The 23,984-nt window shown below is 53.0% G+C and overlaps 6 protein-coding genes across 6 annotated transcripts; 3 read left to right on the top strand and 3 right to left on the bottom strand.

Moving 5' to 3' along the window:
• The first annotated feature begins 232 nt into the window (after positions 1–232).
• Positions 233–3,323, top strand: B0H65DRAFT_333053 (uncharacterized protein). The gene is made up of 3 exons (XM_062823530.1): positions 233–525; positions 583–2,683; positions 2,752–3,323. Exons 2-3 carry the CDS (start codon positions 664–666, stop codon positions 2,997–2,999), a joined length of 2,268 nt encoding a protein of 755 aa, XP_062676974.1. The 5' UTR covers positions 233–525; positions 583–663; the 3' UTR covers positions 3,000–3,323.
• Positions 3,324–4,850: 1,527 nt separating this feature from the next.
• B0H65DRAFT_512493 (uncharacterized protein) lies at positions 4,851–6,954 on the bottom strand (the record flags this gene model as incomplete). The annotated part of the gene is made up of 4 exons (XM_062828577.1): positions 4,851–6,007; positions 6,061–6,132; positions 6,192–6,503; positions 6,579–6,954. 4 exons carry the CDS (start codon positions 6,952–6,954, stop codon positions 4,851–4,853), a joined length of 1,917 nt encoding a protein of 638 aa, XP_062676975.1.
• A 1,457-nt stretch (positions 6,955–8,411) lies between these two features.
• B0H65DRAFT_333091 (ATP phosphoribosyltransferase) lies at positions 8,412–10,220 on the top strand. Its single transcript, XM_062823532.1, has 5 exons — positions 8,412–8,635; positions 8,779–8,877; positions 8,974–9,008; positions 9,071–9,643; positions 9,719–10,220. The coding sequence occupies exons 2-5, from the start codon at positions 8,861–8,863 to the stop codon at positions 10,099–10,101; spliced, it is 1,008 nt and encodes a 335-aa protein (XP_062676976.1). The 5' UTR covers positions 8,412–8,635; positions 8,779–8,860; the 3' UTR covers positions 10,102–10,220.
• A 254-nt stretch (positions 10,221–10,474) lies between these two features.
• Positions 10,475–13,259, bottom strand: B0H65DRAFT_583057 (Man1-Src1p-C-terminal domain-containing protein; the record flags this gene model as incomplete). Its single annotated transcript, XM_062830869.1, has 2 exons — positions 10,475–11,438; positions 11,545–13,259. The coding sequence occupies 2 exons, from the start codon at positions 13,257–13,259 to the stop codon at positions 10,724–10,726; spliced, it is 2,430 nt and encodes an 809-aa protein (XP_062676977.1). The 3' UTR covers positions 10,475–10,723.
• A 791-nt stretch (positions 13,260–14,050) lies between these two features.
• Positions 14,051–18,007, bottom strand: B0H65DRAFT_479963 (uncharacterized protein). The gene has a single exon (XM_062827555.1). It carries the CDS (start codon positions 17,751–17,753, stop codon positions 14,250–14,252), a length of 3,504 nt encoding a protein of 1,167 aa, XP_062676978.1. The 5' UTR covers positions 17,754–18,007; the 3' UTR covers positions 14,051–14,249.
• Positions 18,008–18,630: 623 nt separating this feature from the next.
• B0H65DRAFT_333175 (uncharacterized protein) lies at positions 18,631–21,087 on the top strand. The gene is made up of 3 exons (XM_062823533.1): positions 18,631–18,728; positions 18,804–19,362; positions 19,444–21,087. Exons 2-3 carry the CDS (start codon positions 18,922–18,924, stop codon positions 20,962–20,964), a joined length of 1,962 nt encoding a protein of 653 aa, XP_062676979.1. The 5' UTR covers positions 18,631–18,728; positions 18,804–18,921; the 3' UTR covers positions 20,965–21,087.
• The last annotated feature ends 2,897 nt before the right edge of the window (positions 21,088–23,984 follow it).

The raw sequence follows: 23,984 nt of genomic DNA on the forward strand, positions 1-23,984 counted from the left end.
GAGCTCAAAGGCTCTTCAAAGGCTCACACAAGATTTCAAAGGCTACGTACAGACCACGACGCGCATCACCCGGGAAAAGCTGTTCGTTTTATTGCCCGCAAGATCGCCGAATCGTCTCTCCACCATCCACGAGTCCTCCTCCACCCACGCGATCACCAAATACTTAGTACGATCATCCTCACGCGGTCACGGCCCCCCGTTTCCCCGTTGCCCCGTTCCCCCGTCCCCCCTGTCGGCTGTCTGCGCGTACTCAGCTCCCTGGGCTCCTGGGTTTGCCCGTCCATTGCGAATTAGCACTTCTCCACACTTGGCTGTCTTGTCTGTAACGGGATCCTGCCCGTTCAACACCCACCGGCGCCCTCCCAGTCCTTGCGACTTCGATCCGCTACAGCGCCTTTTTGGTTTTGGAGAGGAAAGGTCAACTACTACAACAGCGCATAAACTCCATCCCTACATATCACAGCTTTAGCCTGACGGCTGCGAGAAAAAAGTACGGCATATGCTTGCGACAGCAGCAAGTGGAAGGTGACAGCGAATTCAACAAGGACGGAATCATAGAGAGGAGAGTCTGACAGGCTGCAGCTGTCTGCAGGCATTGTGACCACATACGACTTGACAGTTGACTGCTGTATCAGACGACCTTGATAAACCCCGCCGCCTGTCATGGCGGCTGTCACTGCATCACCGGCTGCGTCGCCGACCTCAACAACCACCAGCCCTCATAGCAAACCTGTTCCTACGACAGGCTTGCCCGCCATTGCCTCCATCGAGCGCTTCGAATGGAATGAAAATGCGCCTCCTCTTCCCGGCGTCTCTTTGGCCGAATCGCCTCGGATCCGTCAGTCGCCTATTTCGCCCGTGAATATCAGCTTCCAACCCGACAACTGGGCTCAACCGTCCAACGCCAATATCGAAACAGACCGGTCGTACGACGGCTCACAGCCGATCCCGGGCGTCCTCGATCGTGCCCTCCCCGCGACCCCATTACATGAACAGCCGAGGCAAGAGGCGTCTAGCTATCCGGAGGCTCCGAGCGCGCAGTCAGCACGGAAGGAGTCTGTAAAGCCATTGCCGGGGCTAGAACTGCCCAGCGTGGCCAGGTTGAAGCTAGAGGCCTCTGGCCAAGACGATCTCTCATCCGATTCTTCGCGAGCGAGCCACGGAAGAGTTACCAATCGTCGAAGCCGAGAGTCCGACACCACCGTTAGCACGTCTAAGCAACCTACCTCGAACGATTCATCGGCGGCAACCAGCGCAAGTTCGGTGTCTGGCGTTATAGAGGCTTCCGATTGTCCAGACAACTCTGGCCATGTCTCTCCTGAGAGCTCCATCCTCGAGGATGGCTCTGCTCGGGCGGAACAGGTACCCCAGCTCGCCTACCATCATTCTGCCTTCCTGCCACGGCCGGCTAGCATAGCTGTAGACCAAGACCCAAGAGCTCGGTCGAACTCTAGCCTCGTTGATACCGGTGGCGCCATCAACCGTCACTTGACGCCCAACTCTTTCAACAGGCGAAGCTCAGTGCCACGTCCGCAGTCTTCGTATTCGGTTTACTCGGACTTTGGGTCTCGGGGGCACTCCCCTGGTCTACAAAACCGAACACCATCCGCAAACTCTCGAAACTCGCCTGATAATCGACGACAGTCTGTTGCCGAGCTTTTGAACGTTCCATACCCCCAACCGGCACCGGCACCCCTCACACTCGACAACTCCCAGTTACGCAGTGCAGTTGGCACTAATGCTTCTCTTCTTAGCGCCCAGAAGACGTTGGAGATGTACAGGCAGAATGTGAAGAAAACCAACGACTACTCTACTCAGTATTCGTTCGCCGTTTTTCTGATCAATACAGCCAAGGAGCAGGGTCTGAACTTTGACGAACTCAGGAAGTCTAAAAATCTCAAACCTGGGCGATCTTCAGAAAGCCTATCCGCAGAAGGCAACCAGTCTTCGCCATACGAACTAGTGCGGGAAGCGCGGGCCATCCTACAGAAATTGTCTAACAGCGGCTATCCTTTTGCACAGTATTACCTCGCTGACGGTTATGCCTCGGGTATGTTCAACAAGGGGAAGGAGGACTACAACTCGGCGTTCCCTCTGTTCGTGTTAGCTGCCAAGCATGGCCACGCAGAGTCCGCTTATCGTACCGCTTTATGCTACGAGTTTGGCTGGGGCTGCAGCAAAAACCCTGCCAAGGCCGTGCAATTCTTACGGTCGGCAGCCTCCAAGCGGCACCCTGGCGCCATGACAAGGCTAGGAACGGCCTGTCTGACGGGTGATTTGGGCGAGAAGAGATATAGGGAGGGTGTCAAGTGGCTGAAGCTCGCCACCGAAACTGCGGATGCGATTTATAACGCCGCTCCGTATCAGCTTGGATGCTTGTACGAGACAGGCTATGGCGACGACATCTTCAAGGACGAAAGTTATGCCGCTGAGCTGTTCACCCAAGCCGCCGATCTGGGCCATCCCGATGCCAATTACAGAATGGGCGATGCCTACGAGCACGGGAAGCTCAACTGCCCAAGAGACCCTGCTCTTAGCGTTCACTTCTACACGGGAGCCGCGGAGCGTGGCCACGCTGCTGCTATGATGGGACTTTGCGCTTGGTACCTGGTTGGGGCAGATCCCATCCTAGAAAAGGACGAAGAGGAGGCATATGAATGGGCCAAGAGGTCCGCAGAGCTTGGTAAGTGGACTCTAACCACATCTGAAGATGACGTCGCGGGAAGAATAAATCTAACCCGGACATAACAGGGTATGTAAAAGCACAATATGCTGTTGGCTACTTCACGGAAATGGGCATAGGATGCCGAAGGGATATTTTGGAAGCCAACCTCTGGTACGTTAAGGCGGCCGAGGGAGGCGATGAGCGCGCAAAGCAGCGGTTAGCAGTTATCCGCGCGGCCGTCAGCGGAGGAACGCCTATGGAGGTCGCCCCGGCTCGAAATGCTAAGATCAAGAAGAGTACGGACAAGGACGATAAGGAGTGTATCGTCATGTAAAGGACGGGACCTCTCTTATCACCAGACCAACAAAGGACCAGACAGAATCTGACGCCTTGCCACGGACACGAACATATTCCTCGCGAGTCAGTCAGCCAGCCCGCCCGTGATCGAGCGAGTTTATTGTTTTTCTTTTTGGATACCCTTAATTGTCGGCCCTGTTTCGACCTTGCATACCCACGCGTGGACCTTACCACACAAACAAAGAGTTGTTTTGCTCCTGCTTCAGGGGTTGTCTACTAGACAGTGTCTATACTCGTTATTTTTCCACCATGGGTTCAACGCCCCCCTCGATAATTGCTTTCCCCCGATTTCCGATAGCGATAAAATGGTTCACAGTGTTTGGGAAATGTTAAACCGGTCAATAGTTGTGTGTGAGCTGTTGGAGAACCCGGCGTTCCTCCTTCTCTCCACACCTTGGAATGGTTTGACTCTGGCACTATCACCGTCACTGTCGGCTTTCACAAAATCTGTTCAGTTTCCATCAACCCTGGCGTTAAAACTCGGCGTTGTACATTTGGTTTCAATGCATTTGCATGATCGTCGTGTAAGGAGAGAGAGAAGTCAAGGTTGGAGAAGTGATCTGAAGAAGGTTCCTCGCCCATCTCGACCAACACCTTTTTCCCAACTCTTACTTCCATGACGATTCAAACCTCGGCGTTTCCACAATGGAGTGGTGTGTGTACTCTTTTTTTCTTTTCTTTTGCTTTCGGCTGCGGGGTACACTTGAATTTGTTTCTGTTCTTCTTTCGTTTCTTTTTTTGCGCGCTCAGCGAGAATGGAAGTGGTTTCACAGACCATCCCATGAAACCAAGCAGAACATAACGTGCAGGCGTGCAAGAACTCACCATATGCAGGATCGTACTTACAGGTATACAACAAGACGACGGGAATGGAAGTGGTTTCACAGACCATAGGAATAATGCAGAGAGAAAGTAAGATAGACAGTTGGAGTTGTAAAAAGAGTGTCGATCGGTTGGAACAAGAAACAGGAAGGAAAAGGAGTGGAAGGACAAAGCGTACAGTACGTCCGTCGTCTCGTGTTGTTGTTGTTGTACATACCGGTGTCTCCTCCGGATAGGAGCGAAAGCGATGGGGTGGGGGAACCGAGGAGGAAGAAGATAGGTGAAAGCAAGATGGGAGTGAGCTGAAAATTGGGAATCAGAGAAGCATGGGAGCATGGGAGCATAGGAGCATGGGGGGCAGAGAACGAATGAAGAGTAGAATAATAATATTTCCTGGCTAGTATCAATATTGTTCATGGTCAGAGCACGGTTACAAGGATGCCCGTATGTTTGGGTTTAACTGGTGTCTTCTGCTTGCTCCCCGGCTCTTCGACATATTTGACTTTGACTGGTGAGATATTTGATAAAGGCAACCCCTTAAGTGGATGTGGTTCTTTGTATAGTTTAGCACTGGTATGGACAATACCAGCAACTGTAGTGGTCCTGTAACGATATCCATTATGAGAACATGGTGATACACAAGCAAATAGTCAGTGAGAAATGACGAGAGAACCCAGGAATGTCATTAAGTTAAGAGCCAAAGTGTATATACAACAATGAAAGATGAAAAAATCAAGACTAACTAGCCAATAAGCCCAAAACACCCACCTATATCATACCTGTGAGGAATCCCAACTCTATCGCTTGATTTGACCATACTCCTAAGCGAGTGCCAACCTCCCGAATCTTTTCTCCTGTCAATTTTATACTACTCAAAACACACATTATGTATCCACACCGAGACAAGTGGCCCAAGGAACGTACGTACGTCATATCCTGTTCCGTCTTTATGCCTGCTGCGAAAAATCCCAACGCATCTGTTACTAACCAAACGAAAAAAACCATATCATATATCCCTCATCTTAGCAGTAGCATACGCCGCCACCAACGAGCTGATAGCTCCAATAAACATGCACACGGCAATCGCGTTCGGTCCGTCCGTGTTGGCGTGCTCGCTCGGATGCGCGTCCGTCGCCAGCTCCGGGCTCTTGCCCGGTTCCAGGATGGCGAAGACGATGGTACTCATGAAGGTGGCGATGAACTGCGGGATGGTGGTGTAGATGTTGAGAATGCCAAAGTAGATGCCGCTTAGCTCGCCCGTTGAGCTGCTGTTCCCTGCGGTGGCTTCCTCAACAGCGCCGCCGGCGCTAGGCTCGTTGACGAAGCGCATCTCGATGCTGCTGGTGGATAGTCTTCTGTAGGACGGATTGGTGGTGGAAGTGGATGGGGACATGGGGTCGGGAGCGCCGCTGAGCTTGTTGACTTCTACGCCCAAAAACGTGGTGGGCGCCCACATGGCGATGCTCCAGGGGATGCCGCACAGGGCGACCAGGACGGTGGCGAAGCGGAACGAGGCGGCGAAGGGGGTCAGGAACATGGCGAAGGCGAACATGAGGTGGCTGGCGATCCAGGCGCTCAGCAGGTCGGGCTTGTACTTGTTGACCGTCTCGACGAAGCTGGCGATGCTGGCGGGTGGGCGGTGCGTGAAGGTGTTGTCCTCGGGCGCGCGGATGAAGGGCGGCAGAATCCAGGCGCTGATGAAGGTCATGGTTGAGTAGACGGTCAGGGCGGTGCTGCCAATCCGGCCCATGTCGCCCAGGGCGTCGCTTGAGCCGCGGGTGTCGGCGGGCACGTCGTACCGGAAGTAGGTCTCGCCTACCCAGGTGCTGCTGTAGATGATGAATGGGAACCAACCGATCCAGGACCAAAAGACTGCATAGCAGATGGCGCGGATGCGAGGAGGTAAGGTAATGAGGGTCGACACGATTTGGCGCACGACCTTGAAGCGGCCCGAATGACGACGAGGATCGGGCCGGACAGTGACAAGAACCCGCTCAGTCACTGCCCAGCAGGTTACGGAAGAGGTAACGAGCATTCCAAGAGCGGCGATGACGGTAAGTTGCTTGAATTGTGTGTCTCCCAAAGACGTTCCAAAAAGGCGGAGAAGGTCGATTGCCCCCATACCGTAACCGATAATGTGTCCCAGTGATCCCATACGACTTGCTAAGGCAAAGTTAGAATGACACACAGTCTAGAAGGTGATTTAGGAAACTTACCCCATGCTGCGCCGCTTTGTTGTTTTTCAATCGGCAGAGTATCTACAACCAAGCTTCTCGCGCAAGACATGACTTCACATATGCGTTAGTACTGTGATACTAAACCTCAGGGGCATAAGAGTGAGCCTTACCGGCGTTGATGGCAAAGTCAACGCAGTAGAGCGAAAGGACAGCAACAGCAATGGTGCACGCTCTGGCATACGTCGGATCCCAGATGAAGTAGGCCACTATCTCCTTGGTAAAGCCCAGGGCCATGAGAGCGAATGCTGTAACGATGGACCCAATAACGATGACAGGTCGCCTTCTGCCCCATCTTGACTTTGACTGATCCGCGATGACGCCTATTATCGGTTGTACTATCAAGCCAGATAAAGGTCCGGCAACCCAGACGAGCGATGTTTGGCCCTTGGTAAGTCCCAGCGAGAGAAGGTAGGGCGTGCAGTCTGAGCATCGCTTGGTTAGCTGCTGTTCACAGGTCTCCAAATTCCAGGATAACAATCATGGCATCCGAGACTTACACGTCATTTCAACACCCCATGTGAAGGTGATGCCAACCGAGACGCATGTCAACAAGAGCATGCGCATAGTCTCGGTACTCCCCTTCACCGATGGCTTCCCCCTCCAAGTTGACATTTCGACGTTCTCTCCTTCAGAGTCACTACCACTGTTGTCTTGTTGTTCAGCGGAAGCCGCCCACTGATTGGGACACAAGCCCTCCTCCTCCTTGCCCTGGTCTTCGAAGTCGGGAAATGGCGGTTCTGAAGTGGGATATTTCGGTTCCTGTGGTTCGAAAGGCGCAGAGATGCGGTCGAATGTCTTGCCGTCTGTAGGAGGTATCGAATCAGTCATTGCGCCGTTGCGATGTAGGACATGGTGGGCGCGCATTGCGTCCATATCGAGTCTCGAAGAGAGGGTATGTACAGTTGCTGCTGCTACTCCCCGATACCTAGTGTATGGCGTTCGTCGTGCCCATGGAGTACAGCTTCTGGATCTTCAAACTAAAGGAGCTCTGGTGATTTCGCTTACCTAGCAGATGCGCATTACACTAATGCCTGTCCTCAACCGAAAGGGATGGGAGGCGCAATGTGAGGAAACTACAAAGCGTAGGATACGGTTGCGCCTACTGTCGTGGATCGTGCCGCATGCGGTTCAGCCGCTGTACACGCTTTCCGTCTCGGTCTCAGTTGGGAATGGGAACACAAGCGATATCTGGGGGTTTATGCGGCGCGGCAGATGGAGAGGGTTGAGATAAGGGATACTGAACGAGAGGATTGAAAGCGAAAAGCAGAAGCGAAGCAAACGAGCCAAGAAAGTGAACCAAGAAAGCGAGTGAGGTGGCCAGAAACGACGCATGTTTAGACGTTTGTCAAGATGGAAATGTTGCCATTCTAAAAAAGTGTCATGGTCCTCTTATCAGGGGATGGTGTAAGCCCAGCCCTGCGTGCCCCCTAGAGGTACTTCATCTGGTACGCCGTTACGTATCAGATACGGTTCTAGAGTTTGGCCGTCGGGAGTGAGCCCCGGCGCATGGAATTTGGGAGGAAAATGGAAAGGGGTGACGTATCCTCAGTGTCGGGAGTTGACAGGGGTCTTTCTGGTGATGGTTTCTACGCAGGACAGAATCACCACCGCAGCGCATATCTGCTCCTGTTGTACACTTGGACCCTGAAGGACCCCAAATCCGGTACATTTGGATGCGCTATACCTGTACAGCACGGTAACTTTCATTCAGTACCTGAGACAGGGACAATGTACCTTGCAGATCTGGAGCGCGTTCCGACACGTGCTTCAGGGTGAGATTGAATGTCAAGGCGAAAAGGCTTGTGTGTCAATGGAATTGATTGAAATGTAATAAAGAACAGCTACAGGAATCTCGTGGTCAACCTTCCTTCCTGTCACGGTTAGGCCTTGCCAGGTACCGGCTTTCCCTGTGTGCCTGGCTTCCTTCCGTCTGTGAATAGCTTCCTTCCTTCCTGTATTCGTGTGTGCCTTCCCATAGCCTTGTGCTCTTTCTCATCAATGACAGCCTCCTTCCATATATCTACCAGTGCTTTCCTTCACAGAGGGGTATGCGGGGCAGGCGCTGCACCGCACGGCCCGTCGGTCCCGACAGTGAGATTGAAGCAGATGGAAGCATGTTTTGGACGGATGGGAAAGGGATATCTTTGAAGCCAAATGGAAACCCAATTCGAGGTTATGACGACAATGGTACCGCGGTACTTGATTAGCTAAAATCACTCCGACAGGCCGATACCCGACTTGTGCGGGTCGGGGAGCCCCGCCGCAACCCCCACTGTCCACCACTGGTCGATCAACGCGGGACGGAAACGGCGAGGGGCACCCAGTCACACAGACAAATCTCCAGTCACCATCTTTTAGCTCCGATTCAGGAACGTGGGCCTTTGGTCGCCTTTGGTGGGCTCCATTGTCCTGGATGCGCCAAATCAGGAAAATTCCGACTTCCAGAGAAGCGCCTACCCGTCCAGGACAATCTCCATCTTTGCTCCCGACGTCCACTTCAATCCGATCCATATTCCATACCAACGGAAGCTGCAGTTGTCTAGTGTCGTCCGAGGTATGTCATCCACCCCCGCCAGCTCACCTTGTACTTGTATCCTGTCCTGGTACTTCCCTCTACTGGCATCTCTTCCAACAAGTCCTGAAGAACTCTCTCTTCTTTGTTTCCAAATCTGACTAACTGTTCACCTCCAATTCCAGTCCACAAACCCTCGACCGACGCCAACTTCTCTTCGCAAATATACCCACGCTTTTTTTCGTCTTGTACACTACATAGCCCATCATGGATTTGGTAAACCAGTTAGTCATATCCCCACCACCACCGTTGGTCGAATTCGATCCGACTCCCCGTTACAATGGCCATTAAAAAGGCATACAAGCTGACGTCTTCCAAAGCCTCGAAGGCAGACTTCTCTTTGCCGTGCCCAAGAGTGAGTCACGACATATTATACCGAGTTTCCGGTCGATATCTAACGAGCCTAACTTCCTGCAGAGGGCCGCCTTCTCCAAGCCGCCTTGAACCTCCTCGAGGGCGCCGACATCCAGTTTAGACGCGAGAACCGCCTCGACATTGCGCTCGTCAAGAACCTCCCCATCGCCCTCGTCTTCCTTCCCGCCGCCGATATCCCCACCTTCGTTGGTGAGGGCCGTGTCGACCTCGGTATCACTGGCTACGACCAAGTTCAGGAGCACGATGCCGGCGTCCGCGCCGTTGCCAGCGCCCGTCGCCAGAGCGGCGAGTGGAAGCACGGCGAGAAGGCCAAGCCTCAGGGTTGCGATACCGTCATGGAGCTCGGCTTCGGCGCCTGCAAGCTCCAGGTCCAGGTTCCCGTTAAGGGCGAGTACGCCACTGGCAAGGACTTGATCGGCAAGAATATCGGCACTAGCTTTGTTCACCTTGCGCAAGAATACTTTGCCCGTCTCGAGCTGGAGCAGGAGGGTCTTGTGGATGCGGATGCCTCCCAATTGGCTGACCGTAAGCTCAAGACTAAGATCATTGAGCTCAGCGGCAGTGTCGAGGCTGCCTGCGCTCTCGGTGTCGCCGACGGCATCGTCGATCTTGTTGGTGAGTAATTCATCCAGCATTCCCCGCGACACTCCCCAACCCTGATTCAGTAACTAACATTTTCCCCGACAACAGAGTCCGGAGAGACCATGAAGGCCGCCGGCCTCATGGCCATCGACACCGTCGTCGACTCCTCCGCCATCCTCATTAAGTCCAAGGCCCCCAGCAACCCGGAGATGGTCGAGCTGATCGCGGCCCGTATTGGTGGCGTTATCACCGCCCAAAAATACGTGCTCTGCCAGTACAACGTCGAGCGCACCCGTCTGGCCGACGCCACCAAGATCACTCCCGGCAAGCGCGCCCCCACCGTCACCTCGCTCGAGGACGAGGGCTGGGTTGCCGTCAGCGCCATGGTCGAGAAGAAGCGCATCGCCACTGTTATGGACGACCTGACCACCGTTGGTGCTACCGATATTATCGTGCTCGATATCCACAACACTCGTGGCAGCAGGGCGTAAGAGTGTTGGGGATGGAACAAAAAAGGATATATAAAAGGGCAAAAAAAATGGAGATAGAAGCATTTAATAGAGCGTAATAGAGCGTATCTTTGGACTGAAATATTGAGGGCAAAGAAAGTAGCCATGTGTGTTCATCTGAACTTGCTACTTCAAGGTACATGAGATCAGTAAAGGAAGGGGGACGGGGCAGAAGAGGCTTAAGCTTAGCTGATTGTTTCAGTAACCACTTTGAGGTGACGAGAAACGGCGTTGAGGGTTCAAATAACGATCAGGGGAATCATGAGGATACTTGTTCTAGACATAGTGTTCGCGCGTCACAAGATACGGCAAGCGATAAAATATGAAGGTGAGCAAGGCAACCAATCATTCCTTTCTCTCTCACATTTAACTTCCTCGTTGCTCTCCTACCCCTAAACGCCTCCCTAACAGTCAACAAGGACAACCAACACGGTCTATGAACCCACAGAAAAAGACCACCAACGAACAAAGAGAAATTTGCGGGGAGAAGTAACAGGAAGAACGAATACACATCAAGTATATGTACATATGTAACAACTGAATCTGCCTTCTCATAGACGAGTAAAGTAGTACCCGTTGAAAGCAAGGACATGAAATAGGCAATCTAGTAAATCGGCCTCCCCTCAGTCCACTTCCTGAATCCAAACCTACTACCGCCGCCGGCCCTCGCAGGCGGATGAGTAGGAGTCTCAAACTTCAGTTGATCTTCCTCCCCCTTCACCACCTGCTGCTGCTGCTGCTGCTCCTCCTCCACTTCAGCCTCAGTCTTGACATCCGGGCCCCAAGAAACTCGTTGAGTATTGTTGCTAGACTTCAAACGCCTCCTAGCCTCCCCGCCCGTGATCCCAGGCCGGCTGGGACCGATCCACTCCCACGCGCGGGCGATCTCGCCGCTGCTGCTCTCGCGCTGTCCCGTGCGGACGTTGCTGTTCTGCTCCACGACGGCCGCCACCTTCTTCCACACGCGCTCGCGCTCGGCGAGGCGGTGCACGGATCGGAGCACGTCGTCGCGCAGGTTGGGCAGGAACAAAAAGGCGTCGTGGTCGCCGTCCGACTCGAAGGCCATCTCCTTTTGGAGAGCCAGGCGGTCGAGAACCTGGTCGACCAGACCGGGGATCTGGCGGGCGACGGCGCGGTGGGAGCGGTAGGCGTTGCGGCCGTAGATGAGTGAGAGTAGTGAGAGGATTACTCCACCAATGCTGAGTCGATGTCGAGCCAATCCAAGCTTGACGGATCGGCGGAGCGCGCAGGAGTACGAAAGGCGAGCGAGAGAGCTGGACGATAGCTTGGTGGTTGGAAAGCCAGAGGCACCTCTTTTTCTAGTGGTTCGGAAGCAACCGGTCTGGTTAGTCCAGGCGTGGTCAGAAAGAGCTTTTTTTGTGGTCATAACACATTGTTCAAAGTAAATATTTCTTGGGAACTTACTCATAGTAGGAGTCCGTTACGTGGACTTCAACCTCATCCCGAGCCTTGACTTCTCCCAAGGCCGCGGCCCAAAGCTCCTCGAACTCTTCGGCAGCCATCCGTTTGCTCCGCTTCTTGCTCAGAGACTCCTTAAGCTCTTGTTCGTCGATCGCAGGGCTCTCCAGAGGCTTACCCTCGGGTTCCAAGGGCTCCCCACACTCGTACTTGGCTCTACGGTCCCGCAGCTCCTCAACGGCCTTGTTGGCGACGGCTTGAACTTTACGCGCCTTCTCGCCGTCGGGTTCGCAAGTAGGCGGCAGGGGAACGAGACCTCCGAAAGCGAGCGGATGAGGCTTAAGGACGAAGCCAGGCTCGCAGCGGGCAATGAAAGCATCGTAGCAGTACGCATGTGGAGGGCACGGTTCGCAGTCGGGTTCGAGGAACGGACCGGCCCATTCTGGGACCTCAAAATCGTGGAGGCCGATCTTGTCGGTTACTTCTGTCGCCCAGTCAGGCAATTTGATACTTCTCCCGACAATCTGGCGCGATTCCCGCCCGAGACCGCAGTAGCCAACGGCGATCTTCTCCTGTCTGTACCAGCCCGCGTATGCGACGAAAAGGGTGGTGAGGAGGACCCACAATGGAGTGGTCAGAGGGCTTCTTCCCCTACGGCTGACTTTCTTGTTCCTTTGAGCAGCCAGAGCAGGATTGTCGATCTCCTCTTGCATTAAAGCCAACTGCTCATCTGGAGTAAACTCCTCTCCGGCCTCAACATACGACGAATCGGCAATGTATGACGAGTCGGCAACATTCGAGACCATGGACATTTCGGAATATTCGGGTGACCTTGGGGTCTTTGGTGTAGAGTGCTTGCGGCCAAAAGGCAATTGGTATGTCCTAACCGTAGACGTCGAACTGGGCTCGTAACTCCTGATCGATGATGTCGTGTCGGGTGCCTCTGACTCGTCGTATTGCGGGCCATCTGTCCGTCTTCGCGAAGCAACAGTAGAGGGGGTTCTGGTGTAAGCAGAATCCAGACCACTCGTTTTGCGACGGTGGCTTGGAGTCTTTACCGTCGAAGGAGGCGCCGGAGGGCTCCCGGCCTGGAAGGGATTGTCATTCGTGAATACACTCGCGGTCGCAGGGGTTCGCTTGAAGAAATCGTCGTCGGATTCATGCTTAACAGCCGGCGTCGTACGCAAGTGCCTACCGAGCGTAGATGGCGTTTCTTGATAGGACGTTTCTTGAAAAGACGTCTCTGCCTCGTGCCCTGTATCATCCGTGTCGGCAACACTCGGCGCATGAGATACGTGCGATGCTGCAGAGCGGGGTACCCTCTGGCTTGTAGTGGTGCCACGAGCCGCTGCTGGCGTCACAGGAGCGTGGTGCTCCGGGACATGCTCCTCCTGCTTGACCCTCGATACCTTGCGCGGCGATCGCGAGCGACGGGTGCTTCGGGAAGGAGGCGGCAGCTCTTGGTCGAAGTCGGTGCTCGCCGAACTCTGCGTGTCAGCATCGACAATACCTTTGCTAGACCTCTTGGCAGTGCGGCTTGCTAGATACTTCTTGGACAGAGGCACCACATGCTCATTGAACAGGTCGACGAGCTGGCCCTTCTTTGCCGTGCTGGAATAGGGCACCTGGTGGGTGACGAGGATGGAGCGCAGGCGCGGGACGGTCAGCGACCGAGGGTCGAAGCCCGGCTGGAGATAATCAACATTCTCGACGTCCGACATGGTGACGGATTTGTGACTCGACTAAACAGCTTCGAAAGGGTGACGCGAACCGAGCTCCCCGGGTGTGGTAGGCGACGAAAGATTGCTGGTGACGAGCGTCTACTGAACGCTGGTCGGAGCTGGAAGCTTATCGAGCGTGTTGCCGAATCGTCGCGGTTTTGTTGGACAGCACAAGCAATTGACTTGCTTGCCGTTGGTGGTTTGGTCTTCAATGACAACAGCTTCCTGTCATTCGTTGATAAGGTTTAGTACAAGTGGAAGAGCTGTGAAAGATATTGATAAAAGGAATGTTGGTATCGCCAAGTGGTCAGACACACGCAGGCAGCTCTCGGGAAACAAAAAGTGTAGTGACGAAAGTGGAGAGTTTCTGGTTGTCGGTGGCAACCACAGACGCTAGCAAAACACGACCCTGCCTGTGATCACCCGAAGTCCCTGTGGAAGTTTGGGACATCCGCTCGGTGGTCCAAGTTAGCACCGCCACATGTGGCGCAGCTTCCTCTATAAGTCCTCTTTTGTCTTGGGTGTTTCACTTCAGTTCAAGTTCATGTCGGTTCATGGCATGTCACACTATTGCATCACTTAATGACAAAATGCACGTCGAAGCTGACAGGAGTCAAGAAGACTCATAATATCGGACAGCATACACATCAGGTTTTGATACGCTCAAGGGAAACATGTTCTAGTCCAGACGAGTACGTCCTGTTATACCTGGATATGATTCTGTGGCTTTCTTCACTCTTCACGTAGGTTATCAGCCTGGGCATATGAAAAGCAAAAGTCATTCACATCGTGCAGTAAGAATCTATTAGCATCGTCACATACCGTAATATATCAATAACCTTCGCCATCTGACCGGTCCTATGTCCCTAGTCCCCTTTTGAACCGCCCGAAACCCCGAACACCGAAATATATGAACCACCGCGTGAAGAATGACTGCTATAACCATATAGAAGCCCTCATTCGGCCATGACACCAAGCACATATGAGTGATCATTCCTCGTCGTCATCGCTATCCATCACCACAGTTCGCTTCCTCGCTCTGGCATGGGACGCCGCTCCGCCAGACGGTTTCTCTCGAATTTGATCCCCACCACCGCCCACTCTCGAGATGTCATCGGCCTTTGCATGTCCTGGACTCCCCGTTCGCATCCCCGTACCCGTGTCTTCTGTCTTTCTCTTAGCAGACAGAAATCCGATATCGGCCAAGTCGTCGTCTCCGTCCGTCGTGTCCTGGGTTGCCGGTATCTCTACCGGCACGTAAAACGGCTTGGGCTTCTCTCGTATTATTGTTGATGGCAACGAGCCTCTAGCTGCCGCTGCCGCTGCGGTTGCCGGCTTAGATTTGGATCCAAAGACGTCGTCATCATCTTCATCCGACGCGAAGGGATCTGCCACTTGAAGCTTGCGTCCCGTTTTCGAGGGCAAGGAAGACGATCCTACGTCAGGAGCTGTTGTCGGCGAGGTGGACCCACGGGGACGATGCTGTAAGCTCGAGGTGACTTCACCATCGCTAACGATGAAGTCATCGAGGTCGGCACCGTCGTCAGACCCGTCTGTCCCCATTTCCATGTCGCTGGTGCGGGTGCAGTCGTCACCGTAGTCCACGTTAGGGTCCCCTCGTCTGGCTTGAGATTTCTTTTTCCGGCCGCCGCCACGTGCACGACCCGTGTTGCGGGAGTTTCGGGGTGTATTTTCCTCTTCATCTTCATCATCTTCGTTGGCACCCTCCTCACAATCGCTTATAAGAGCAGAATGTCGTGCTCGTGGCTTGCTGGGCTGTTTGGAGACCCCAGTAGATTTGGCTTTTGCAGTGGCTTGACGTTTCTTGGGTCCGGCAATTTGCTCTACTTCATCCGCTTCCTTACCACTCTCAAGCCGTGGCCTCTTCTTTTTCCCCTGTTGTGGCGTTCCTCCTTCTGTTTCGTCCGCAAAGGGTGGCACCGGTATAGAGTCCCAGGAGGACGTGTCCGTTTCACCGTACGGCTTAGTATACCTGTTGGCAGGACTTTGAGACTTGGCCAGTCTCCTAAAGACCTTTACGCATCGCTTGTGATATTCTCCGTGCTTGACGTGCACGGTTTTCTGAACCACTCGTCTTGATGACGAATGACGGTACCAATCGATATCCAGCTCCTCAACCTTGGATTGTCCCAATGGTATCTTCGTATAGTTTCTGCGGAGCTCGTTTTCTTGTGACTTGCTCAGCAAAACGCTTTCAAGTTTAGGCCGTTCGGCAATGAAGTCGATTTCCTTAGGCGCAGGAGGCTTAGCGGGTGGTTTGGCTGTCTTAGCTCCAGCTTGACCAAAGAAAGAAGCCTTGATAAACCCTGTCTCAACGCCGTCAGGCATGTTGAACTTCTTCTTTGCCGGCTTTTTCTTCATTCTTGCGGCAGACTTTTTGGGTTCTGGGAGCTCTGGATTTTGTGAGTTCTCAAGTGGAATCTCCACGACCTTCTTTTCCACCTCAGGTCGTATGTCTCGTGGCACGATTCGTGAAGAGAGGTCGTGGCGAAAAGTGAAGCGGCTGCCCTCGCAAATCATTCTCTGCATCGTTGCGTAGTTGTCCTTCGCCTCGTTGAATTTGTCTTCCTCTTTCCCTTTCATCAACAAGAGGACAATGTTACCCGCTCTCTTGCGGCCGGTACGACCCATACGCTGAAGCATTCGGATCGGTGACGCTGATGCATCGTAGCATACGATGAGATCCACTTGGCCAATATCAAGACCCTCCTCGCCGATGGACGTTGCGACCAGAACGTTGTAAGCACCGTTCTTGAACTTCTCGATCGTCTCAATTTGCTGTTTCTGTTTCATGCCCTCGCTCCTCTTTGAGTCCGCCTGTCCGACGAAGACTGTAGCCTTGATAAGGGGTTGCTTGTTGAGAATCCGTACAATCTCTTCGGCACTGTCTCGGTATTCACTGAATACAATGGCTCTGGTATTAGACCCCTCGCCAGCATCCATGAAGTGGTTGACTAGGGTCTCGCACAGATATTCCAGCTTTGGATGTCCGAGGAACCCATCGATCTTCATCCAACCCTCTATCATGTCCATCATTTTCTGAAAGTTTTCGTCCTCGAGGACTTGCCGCTTGAGCTTTGATCCCTTTCCTCCTTTCTCCTCCTCGGTGCTGCGGAATTCTGCCAGATTATTGTAGAACGGTTTGATGCCATGGAAGTTGAGTAGTTTGATGGAATGCGCCAAACTCTGGAGAATCGCAAATGTGGCTATGACACTGAATTTGGTTCCTTGGTTTACGTGCCTACCCGGACCTGCCATCCAGTCATTCCTGGCTTTCATCAGGCCGTAGGTAGTCAGGCTCATAGGGTCCCTGCCGTAGTAGATATTTTGTGAGCTCAGCTTGCTGACAAGGGGCTTCAGGGCCTTGGAGAACAGGTCTCTGACTTCCATCATTTCGTCAGACGGGTCGAATGTTATCGTGTTAATGTCTCTCGAGTGCACATATTGACGAATGTCGATCGACTCTTCGGTTCTGATCTCGACGTGAGAAATTCCCAAATTGTCAATAACATCCTGTACACCTTCAAGAGACGATCCTGGTGTTGCAGTTAGAGCAAGAATTCGAAAACTCTTGGAAAAGCGCCTTAGGAACTCGACCACCTTGACGTATGCATAGTCTCCAGTTGCGCGATGCGCCTCGTCAATAACCAGCAGCACAATCGACTTTGGATCAGCATAGCCCTTGGAGAGGTCGTTCATCAGCGTTTGAGGAGTCATGAAGAATAAGCGCCTTGTTGCCCATTCATCCTCACGTAGAACAGGAGGAGTCTCTCCGGTTAGGAGAGTGGCCTGAGATCGCGGGATGCCCGCTATGCTGAGACATGCCTGGACTTGTTGTGAAGCCAGGGGTTTCGTTGGAGCAACAAAGACAGCCTTTGCGGTTTTTGTCCAGCGGATGTAGTTTAGCATGATTGTCGCAGCAATAAATGTCTTTCCCAAGCCCGTGGGGAGGGCGACCAATGTGTTGTTGAAGAGGCCATTCTTGACGATGCTGAACTGGTAGTCTCGAATAGGCCCCAGATTCATCGGATATACCCATGTTTTCATTTCTTCTTCATCGATTTCATGGTGAGTGGGTTGTTCCGGGGGCATATCGGCGCGGAATGGTCGATTCGACACCGCTTGCGGGGCGGGTTGCGCATCCTCCTCCAGCGTGCCACCCCATAGTGTCGTCTGACGCAGATTCTTACGCTGGCTAGACTGAGCTTGGGATGGGCGAGACGTGGTCGTTAACGTGGTCGGTTTGCTTGCTGTTTTAGCACGCCCACCAGCTATAGTCTGACCCTGCGATACGGTTGATGTATCGATCCGTCTTGCGGAATCGGATATTGGCCAAGCTTGTGCTGGTGGTTTTGCCGATGAAGCAAGCTGCTTGTTGTTGCTGGTGTGCTGTGGTGTGATGTTGCTGGTGGCCTGGGTGAAGGCCAACATCAGATCCTCGTCAGGAATATCGTCAAAATCATCGTCATCCATGGCTCGTGAGTTGTGAGGTTGTAGGAACGAAAGAACCTTGACGATTCGAGATCCGATGCGCCGTTGCTTGGACCGTTAATCCAGTAATTAATTTAAACTTTTTTTTTTCCCCTGCGATGAGGCTGATTCAATCAAGTTTCTGAAGGTGAAACAATAGGCAATCGTAAGCAGTCCGTTTGCATCGGTGATCCGATATCGTCACATAACCCCGATGTGTAAATAAAACGCGTCGCTGTTAATTGACGGGTTATTCCCTTGACGCATTCAATCGCCATAGCACGTGAATTGGTGTGGGCAGTGCCTGAGCGGCTGGGCGCTGCCGCCTGGGGAGTTCGCAGCAGAACAGCGTCAGAGTGGGGCTGTTGCATCCTGGGCGGGGCAGGTTTGCGTCAAAATCCGATCGCTCGTCCTCTGGAGCCTGGCGCACTGGTCGGGGCGGAGCTTGGCTCGCTCCATGCCTTGACCTCCACTGCCGCCGCTAAGGTATTTCCTTTTTGGAGGCCGGGGCGGGCTGAACCTTCTTTCTTCTCCAATCCGTCATCGAAACATTCTTCACTTCTCGACTCTCTCGCGTCGTCAGGTGGCATCGGCATCCCAACCTCTTCACCCCGACCGGCTGATGACTCTTGCCCATCCTCGTACTCGCCCGTTACTCCATAGGTAGCAGCTTCCGTACGAATATTAAAACGAACGATCACGAGCGAAGCGGCGGCCTTCTACTTCTACCTCCGTTCCGTACCTTTTAACCTCCGCGCCGTCTTTGTCGCCTCACCTCCAAGCATCTCTTACTTCTTTCTTTACCTCCAAAAATCCCTTTCTAAGAAGAGAAGCGCACCCAGACCCTTAGCGGAGTGTTCTTTGACACCTATCCGCAAATACAGCGTCTGAAATCCACCCAGCGGTCATCCTTCCCCGGTCGGCATCGGCCGCCTGTTTTGTAGCAGGCTGCTCTCTCGCCTGACGGCGACACCAAAGGTAAGCCCCGGCTCTGCATCTAGTACCCTTCACCAGTTACCCCGATCACGACCGGAACCCTAACCATCAGGGCAGCCAAGAACTCAGCGAACAAAACCACCCCGCAACTCCACGACTCACCGTCCTCTCAACAACAACTCAGCGAAAAAAAAAAACACCAAATTGTTCTCTCTTCAGAACTCAGCGAACAACCATGGCACCTCCTACTGGTCCTCGCGCCGGAACCGCAAGGGCTCCTCCTCGTGGACCCCGAGCAACAGGCGGCGGTGGTGGGGGAATCCAGAAGCGTCGCGCAAACCCGAGGACTGACCGAGATGGAGATGTGTCGATGGATGCTCCGGCTGGTGGCTCTGGCAGGGGTGGGTCGGCTTCCGGCGGTCGAGGACGTGGCTCCAAAGATGCCCGTGGTGGAAGAGGTGCGGTGAACTCCCGGACATCATCCCGGGTCGTGCAGAACCTACAGAACTACGTCAGCGGAGGTCCCGTCGGCAAAACGCAGTCCAATATGGCAACACTGAAGATTCTCGGTATGAGCAACAGCAAAGCTACCGGTAATCGCGATGGAGGGCTCCGGTCCCTTCTCACCTTTCTGGAACGAAAGGCTTCTAAAGACAAAGCAGTTACAATCGGCAAGGTATACTTTCCCATTCACGGACATCCCCAAGCGCGCAATATTTGCAACTACGATAAACGGCATGTTCTAACCCATCGATAGAGCATCTTGGACGGTGATTATGTTTGGATCACGGTCAGAAAGGATGATGCCCCGGAGATCTTGAGGCTCAACGGCTTCACCTATGCCGGTGCACCCCTGACGATTACGGAAACCACCGAGAGGATGCCTCGCCCCGAAGACAAGATTTCCAAGGCTGCCGAGGAGACCAAGCAAAAATTGACTGCAGTGCTAGCTGCGCGCTACAATCCAGAGTTGAAGCTGCTCGACTTGTCTTCTCTTGGAACAGATCCTATCCTCAGCAGCATGGGCACGTTTGATTCCAAGGATCGGGCCGAAAAGGCCTTCAAAGTCTTGGTGGTTATTGCTAGTCAGCAGTACAAGACCGCTGCCGAAAAGCGTGAAGGGATACAGGCCATTTCCCTTGCCAGCAACGGCCTTAACGACGTCATGCAGGTCTTCACGCTTGCTTCATCACTCCCAGATATCAAGAGACTTGACCTGAGCAGCAACAATCTCGACAGTCTGTCCAAGATCGCGAAGTGGCAGCATCGCTTCCAGTACCTCGAAGAGCTTCATCTCACGGGCAACCCCATCACCACCCAGCCCGACTTCGTGGCAGAACTCATCAAATGGTTCCCATCGCTACAGAACATCAACGGACAAATTGTTCGCAGCCCACAAGAAGTTGCCGAGGCCCTCAAGGGCATGCACCCTACGCCACTACCGCAGTTCCCCTCCAACCTACGGGACGGAGAGGCTAATGTGGCGAGCATCTTTGTCCAAGTTTTCTTCCCCATGTTCGACACTGACAGAGCCCGCCTCGCTGCCGAGTTCTACGACGACGACTCGTGGTTTTCGATTCAAGCCATTGCCAATTCGGGTCGTAATCTTCCCTGGAAGACCTATCTGAAGTACTCTCGGAACGTGCACAAACTGGGAGAGAAAAACCCAGCAACGGTACAACGTCTCTTCACTGGAGGAAATCTCATTGCGGACATGTGGAAGGCTCTCCCCAGTACTCGGCATCCAAGCATGGAGAACCCTGGTGCATGGCTCATCGACTGCCACACCTTCCCCAACCTCGCGGACCCTACCGGCCACGGCTTCGCTACGGGATTGCTCATCACGGTCAATGGCCAGTTTGAGGAGTCGGATACTACAGAAAACCTTTACGGCAAGCGCACCTTCACGCGCACCTTCATCCTCGGACCCAGCAAGCCGAGCAACCCGCCGCCGGTGCACCCATACCGGGTCATTAGCGATCAACTCACCCTTCATGACTGGACACCCGCGGAGACACCTGCTGTACAGGCCCCTGTCGCCAACCAGGTCCCGCAGGTTCCGGTTACCAACGCTGTGCCTCCAGCAGGACCTGTGATTCTGGATGACGCCACGAAGAACCAGCTGATTCAGGAGGTGATGAAGCGGACTGGCATGACAGCAGAATACTCGGAGTTGTGTCTTAGTGGCACTGCCAACTGGAACTTTGAGCTGGCACTCAAGTCATTCGAGGAGCAGAGGGCGAACTTGCCGCCCACGGCCTTTATCAACGCTGTCTAGGGAACAGCGCAGGTCAACAACGTGAGCATGGTTTGTTAGTTGATGGTGGATCAGCGCCAGGAGGGTAACTACCTCTGCTTGGATGAGTTGGAGACCAAGGAAAAGAAAGAAAAAAATTGTTAAAAGCCAAGGAACGAAGATTGGGAACGAGGAAGGCTTTTAAGCGTCAGGAATTTAACTTTGTACAATACTTGCATTGCATACTATCTCAAGGGAGTAACGGAAATGGGTCGGCTAGCGGAATTCTTATAGGGCGGTCACTTGACAGCGTGCTTTTTCAATTGATATCCAGGAGCTCTTTGGGACTTTGGCCAAAGAGTTTCCCACATTTACGATTTTCATCATCATGGTCTATTCCTTTACTGATTGGGTGACGATGCTTCTCATAGAAGATGCTCCAGCATGACTGTTACACAACCTTTAGGCCCAGTAGCCTAACCACCGTGAAAATGTCAAGCGCGGGTGTGATGAGTGCGAGATCACACAGCTAATGAGATATCAAAGCCGCGCGCCACTCTTGCGATTGGGGTTTGGTGGTGAGCATCTGATGCTTTCCCCGTTATGCGACGTTTCTGTGAATCACTGCTCCACTGCGGTCACTGCCACCCCGGCAGTTGATCGGTACCTGCATCTGTCGATCTTTCATAGGGTGGGTGGGAGGGTGGTTTTGGGGGAAAAGCTGATGAGTGGTCCTGATACGCGTGAGCAGTCATCACCTGCTTACAGTTCAACCCTTAAAAGTTTGTTAGCGCGGTTCTTGTGACAGGGGTCTGCAAAACTTCACAGAAAAACAACGGGACAACCACATTCAAAACGGAAAATTGGATAAAGTGTATAAAGCCCCCAAAGCGCATCTGGTTGATACCAACTTCTTGCATGAAATGTGGTGGAATGGTGGTTGAGTTGCGAAGAGTGCGTAGTGAAGTCCCGCGCTAACGAACTTTTAAGGGTTGAACTGTACTTAGCCTCGTCCAATGCAAGAGCTTTATCGGAGGATGGGTAGTGCGGGCGCTTATTGATCAATCTTGGTTCTTGGTTGTCACGACGGGAAACGACATTTCAGTTTGCATTGAGGAATGTCATGGCTTTCAACTTTTTGCGCTTTTCGAACGCTTTTCGCTTGTCGGTGATCACTGGAGTGAGTGATCGACACTCCAGAACTTACATAGTATGCTAGCTATGTAATCGAGAGATGAGAGTGAGGGACTACGCGGGCGAATAAACGCGCGACCTGTCATTCTTCAATTCAAGCCTTGAGTTGAGGTTGATGTTGTTTTCATTCAGAGCATTCCAATCGTTGTGCAAATCCTTTCCGTACGCCAGGACGCCATCCAAGTCTCGCATTGCATTCCATCCCGCCCACATCGTGCGGCACGTAAAAACGTGTGTTAGTGTGTGCAACTGTGTGTGGAGATTCTGTACCTATTGTAGGTTTGCTGGGTACCTCTTGATGACAAGGCAGTCACGGAGAGATGGGCGAAGATGATGGAAAGGAAGTAATAGAAGCGCCTCAGTGCTTGGTGACTGACGTTCCTTAAATCACACAAACCCAGAGGTACTAAGTAGGTATCATAGCTCACAGAAAATGGGAGTTGCTTACTTGTCACATTCCCTTGCAACAGGGACCCAAAAGTTTGCGCGCAAGCCTGTGGAGAGGAAGTTGATATCAAGTTCTCAGAAATGCATCATCCTCCGGTCTAATTTACCATGTTGACCGCGCCAAGACTTTGTCATGGCGCGCATCCATTCCCAGGCGCGCCAGGCTGTGTTGCCCGAGGTGATGAATGAATGTAAACAACTTGAAGATGGGAAACAGATGCACTTCAGTTCTCGATAGAAGACTGGCCGGTATCACTCTACTTGGCCATGTTATTACAGAATTGTACAACCATTACTAGTCAGGAACCAGGCATGGCAGACGTGACATCTCCCACCCACACACTGCCGTCGAAACGCACAACACCTGCATGTGGAAAGTTCCACGATGGGAAGGTCGATACCTCGTTATAGCACTGAATAAATTGCTGACAGGCTTCGCAAAAAAAGACGTTGCCGTCCTTCGTATTTCGAGATGACGATGGTATGGTATCATGGAAATTTGCGCGACCAAGGCAAACGTCATCTTCTGGATATTGTAAAGTTCCATGACTCCTGGTCCCTGGGTTTGCTTGCTACTGTACTGTAAATTGCTTCCTGACTTGCTTGCTTGCTTGCCGACGGATTGCTTGCCTCGCTGCTTGTTACCGAATGGTTCATTAAGGGGGCGCTCTTGGTCTGTGCAAAATGATACGATGGGATGAACAGGTGGTTGTTGGTGTGGTGTTCCATCTCCGAACTAGGTGCTCTCGACTCTGGTACTCTCTCACACGCAATGCTGGCAATGCGACAAATGAGAAAGGACGGGTGATGTGAGGAAAAGACATTCAGGCGAAGAAAAGGACCCCACACTGCACTCCACTGAGGGTGTTCTCCACCCGGTCCTGCCAAGACCGTTTTCACCAGGGACGCACCAGTAAGGTGGTGTTTCAAGTTCTGGCGAGGGGAAGTCGCAGACAAGGGCACGAGGCAAAAGGAAGGACCAGGCGACAAGAGCCAAGAGACTTTTTCAGTTCTCACACGAAGCCCAGTTCGCATGAGAAGTTCGTCGGAGTGCGGCTCCGGCTTTCTCGCATCGACTTGCATCCTGCAGTTGGTTCCTGTCGTCTTGGCTTCGCTCTCACATAATTCTGACCTCCCGCAACATGGCCATCTTGAACCAGAATTCTTTTTTCGGAATTCGGCTCTGGATGACAGGCAGCCTATCGACGCTAATTTTTACGAGTCCTGTTGATTTTCTAGCTGATTGTTTGTCATTGGTCCTGATCACGACCCTCTACCGGATTGCCCGTTCCAGTCACGCTCGATGGAGGCCGTCCACTTTTGGCCAGGGTCCTCGCCTCTTTTTGCACCGCTTCCATCTCCACACCTGCGAGAGAAGGTCAGGTCCGTCCCAGACCCAGCCGAATCCCGGTCTAGCATCT

The sequence above is a fragment of the Neurospora tetraspora genome, assembly GCF_033439725.1.
Source record: "Neurospora tetraspora strain CBS 560.94 chromosome Unknown B0H65scaffold_9, whole genome shotgun sequence".
Taxonomy (NCBI): domain Eukaryota; kingdom Fungi; phylum Ascomycota; class Sordariomycetes; order Sordariales; family Sordariaceae; genus Neurospora; species Neurospora tetraspora.

What these genes read in the sequence shown, in the direction of transcription:
- B0H65DRAFT_333053 (XM_062823530.1), top strand. Translation starts at nt 664, where the DNA reads ATGGCGGCTGTCACTGCATCACCGGCTGCGTCGCCGACCTCAACAACC. An exon ending in CAAGAGGTCCGCAGAGCTTG is followed by an intron (nt 2,684 to 2,751) that starts GTAAGTGGACTC and finishes CGGACATAACAG; the next exon opens with GGTATGTAAAAGCACAATAT.
- B0H65DRAFT_333091 (XM_062823532.1), top strand. An exon ending in TCTCTTTGCCGTGCCCAAGA is followed by an intron (nt 9,009 to 9,070) that starts GTGAGTCACGAC and finishes AACTTCCTGCAG; the next exon opens with AGGGCCGCCTTCTCCAAGCC. An exon ending in CGGCATCGTCGATCTTGTTG is followed by an intron (nt 9,644 to 9,718) that starts GTGAGTAATTCA and finishes CCCCGACAACAG; the next exon opens with AGTCCGGAGAGACCATGAAG.
- B0H65DRAFT_479963 (XM_062827555.1), bottom strand. Translation starts at nt 17,753, where the DNA reads ATGGATGACGATGATTTTGACGATATTCCTGACGAGGATCTGATGTTG.
- B0H65DRAFT_333175 (XM_062823533.1), top strand. Translation starts at nt 18,922, where the DNA reads ATGGCACCTCCTACTGGTCCTCGCGCCGGAACCGCAAGGGCTCCTCCT. An exon ending in AAGCAGTTACAATCGGCAAG is followed by an intron (nt 19,363 to 19,443) that starts GTATACTTTCCC and finishes ACCCATCGATAG; the next exon opens with AGCATCTTGGACGGTGATTA.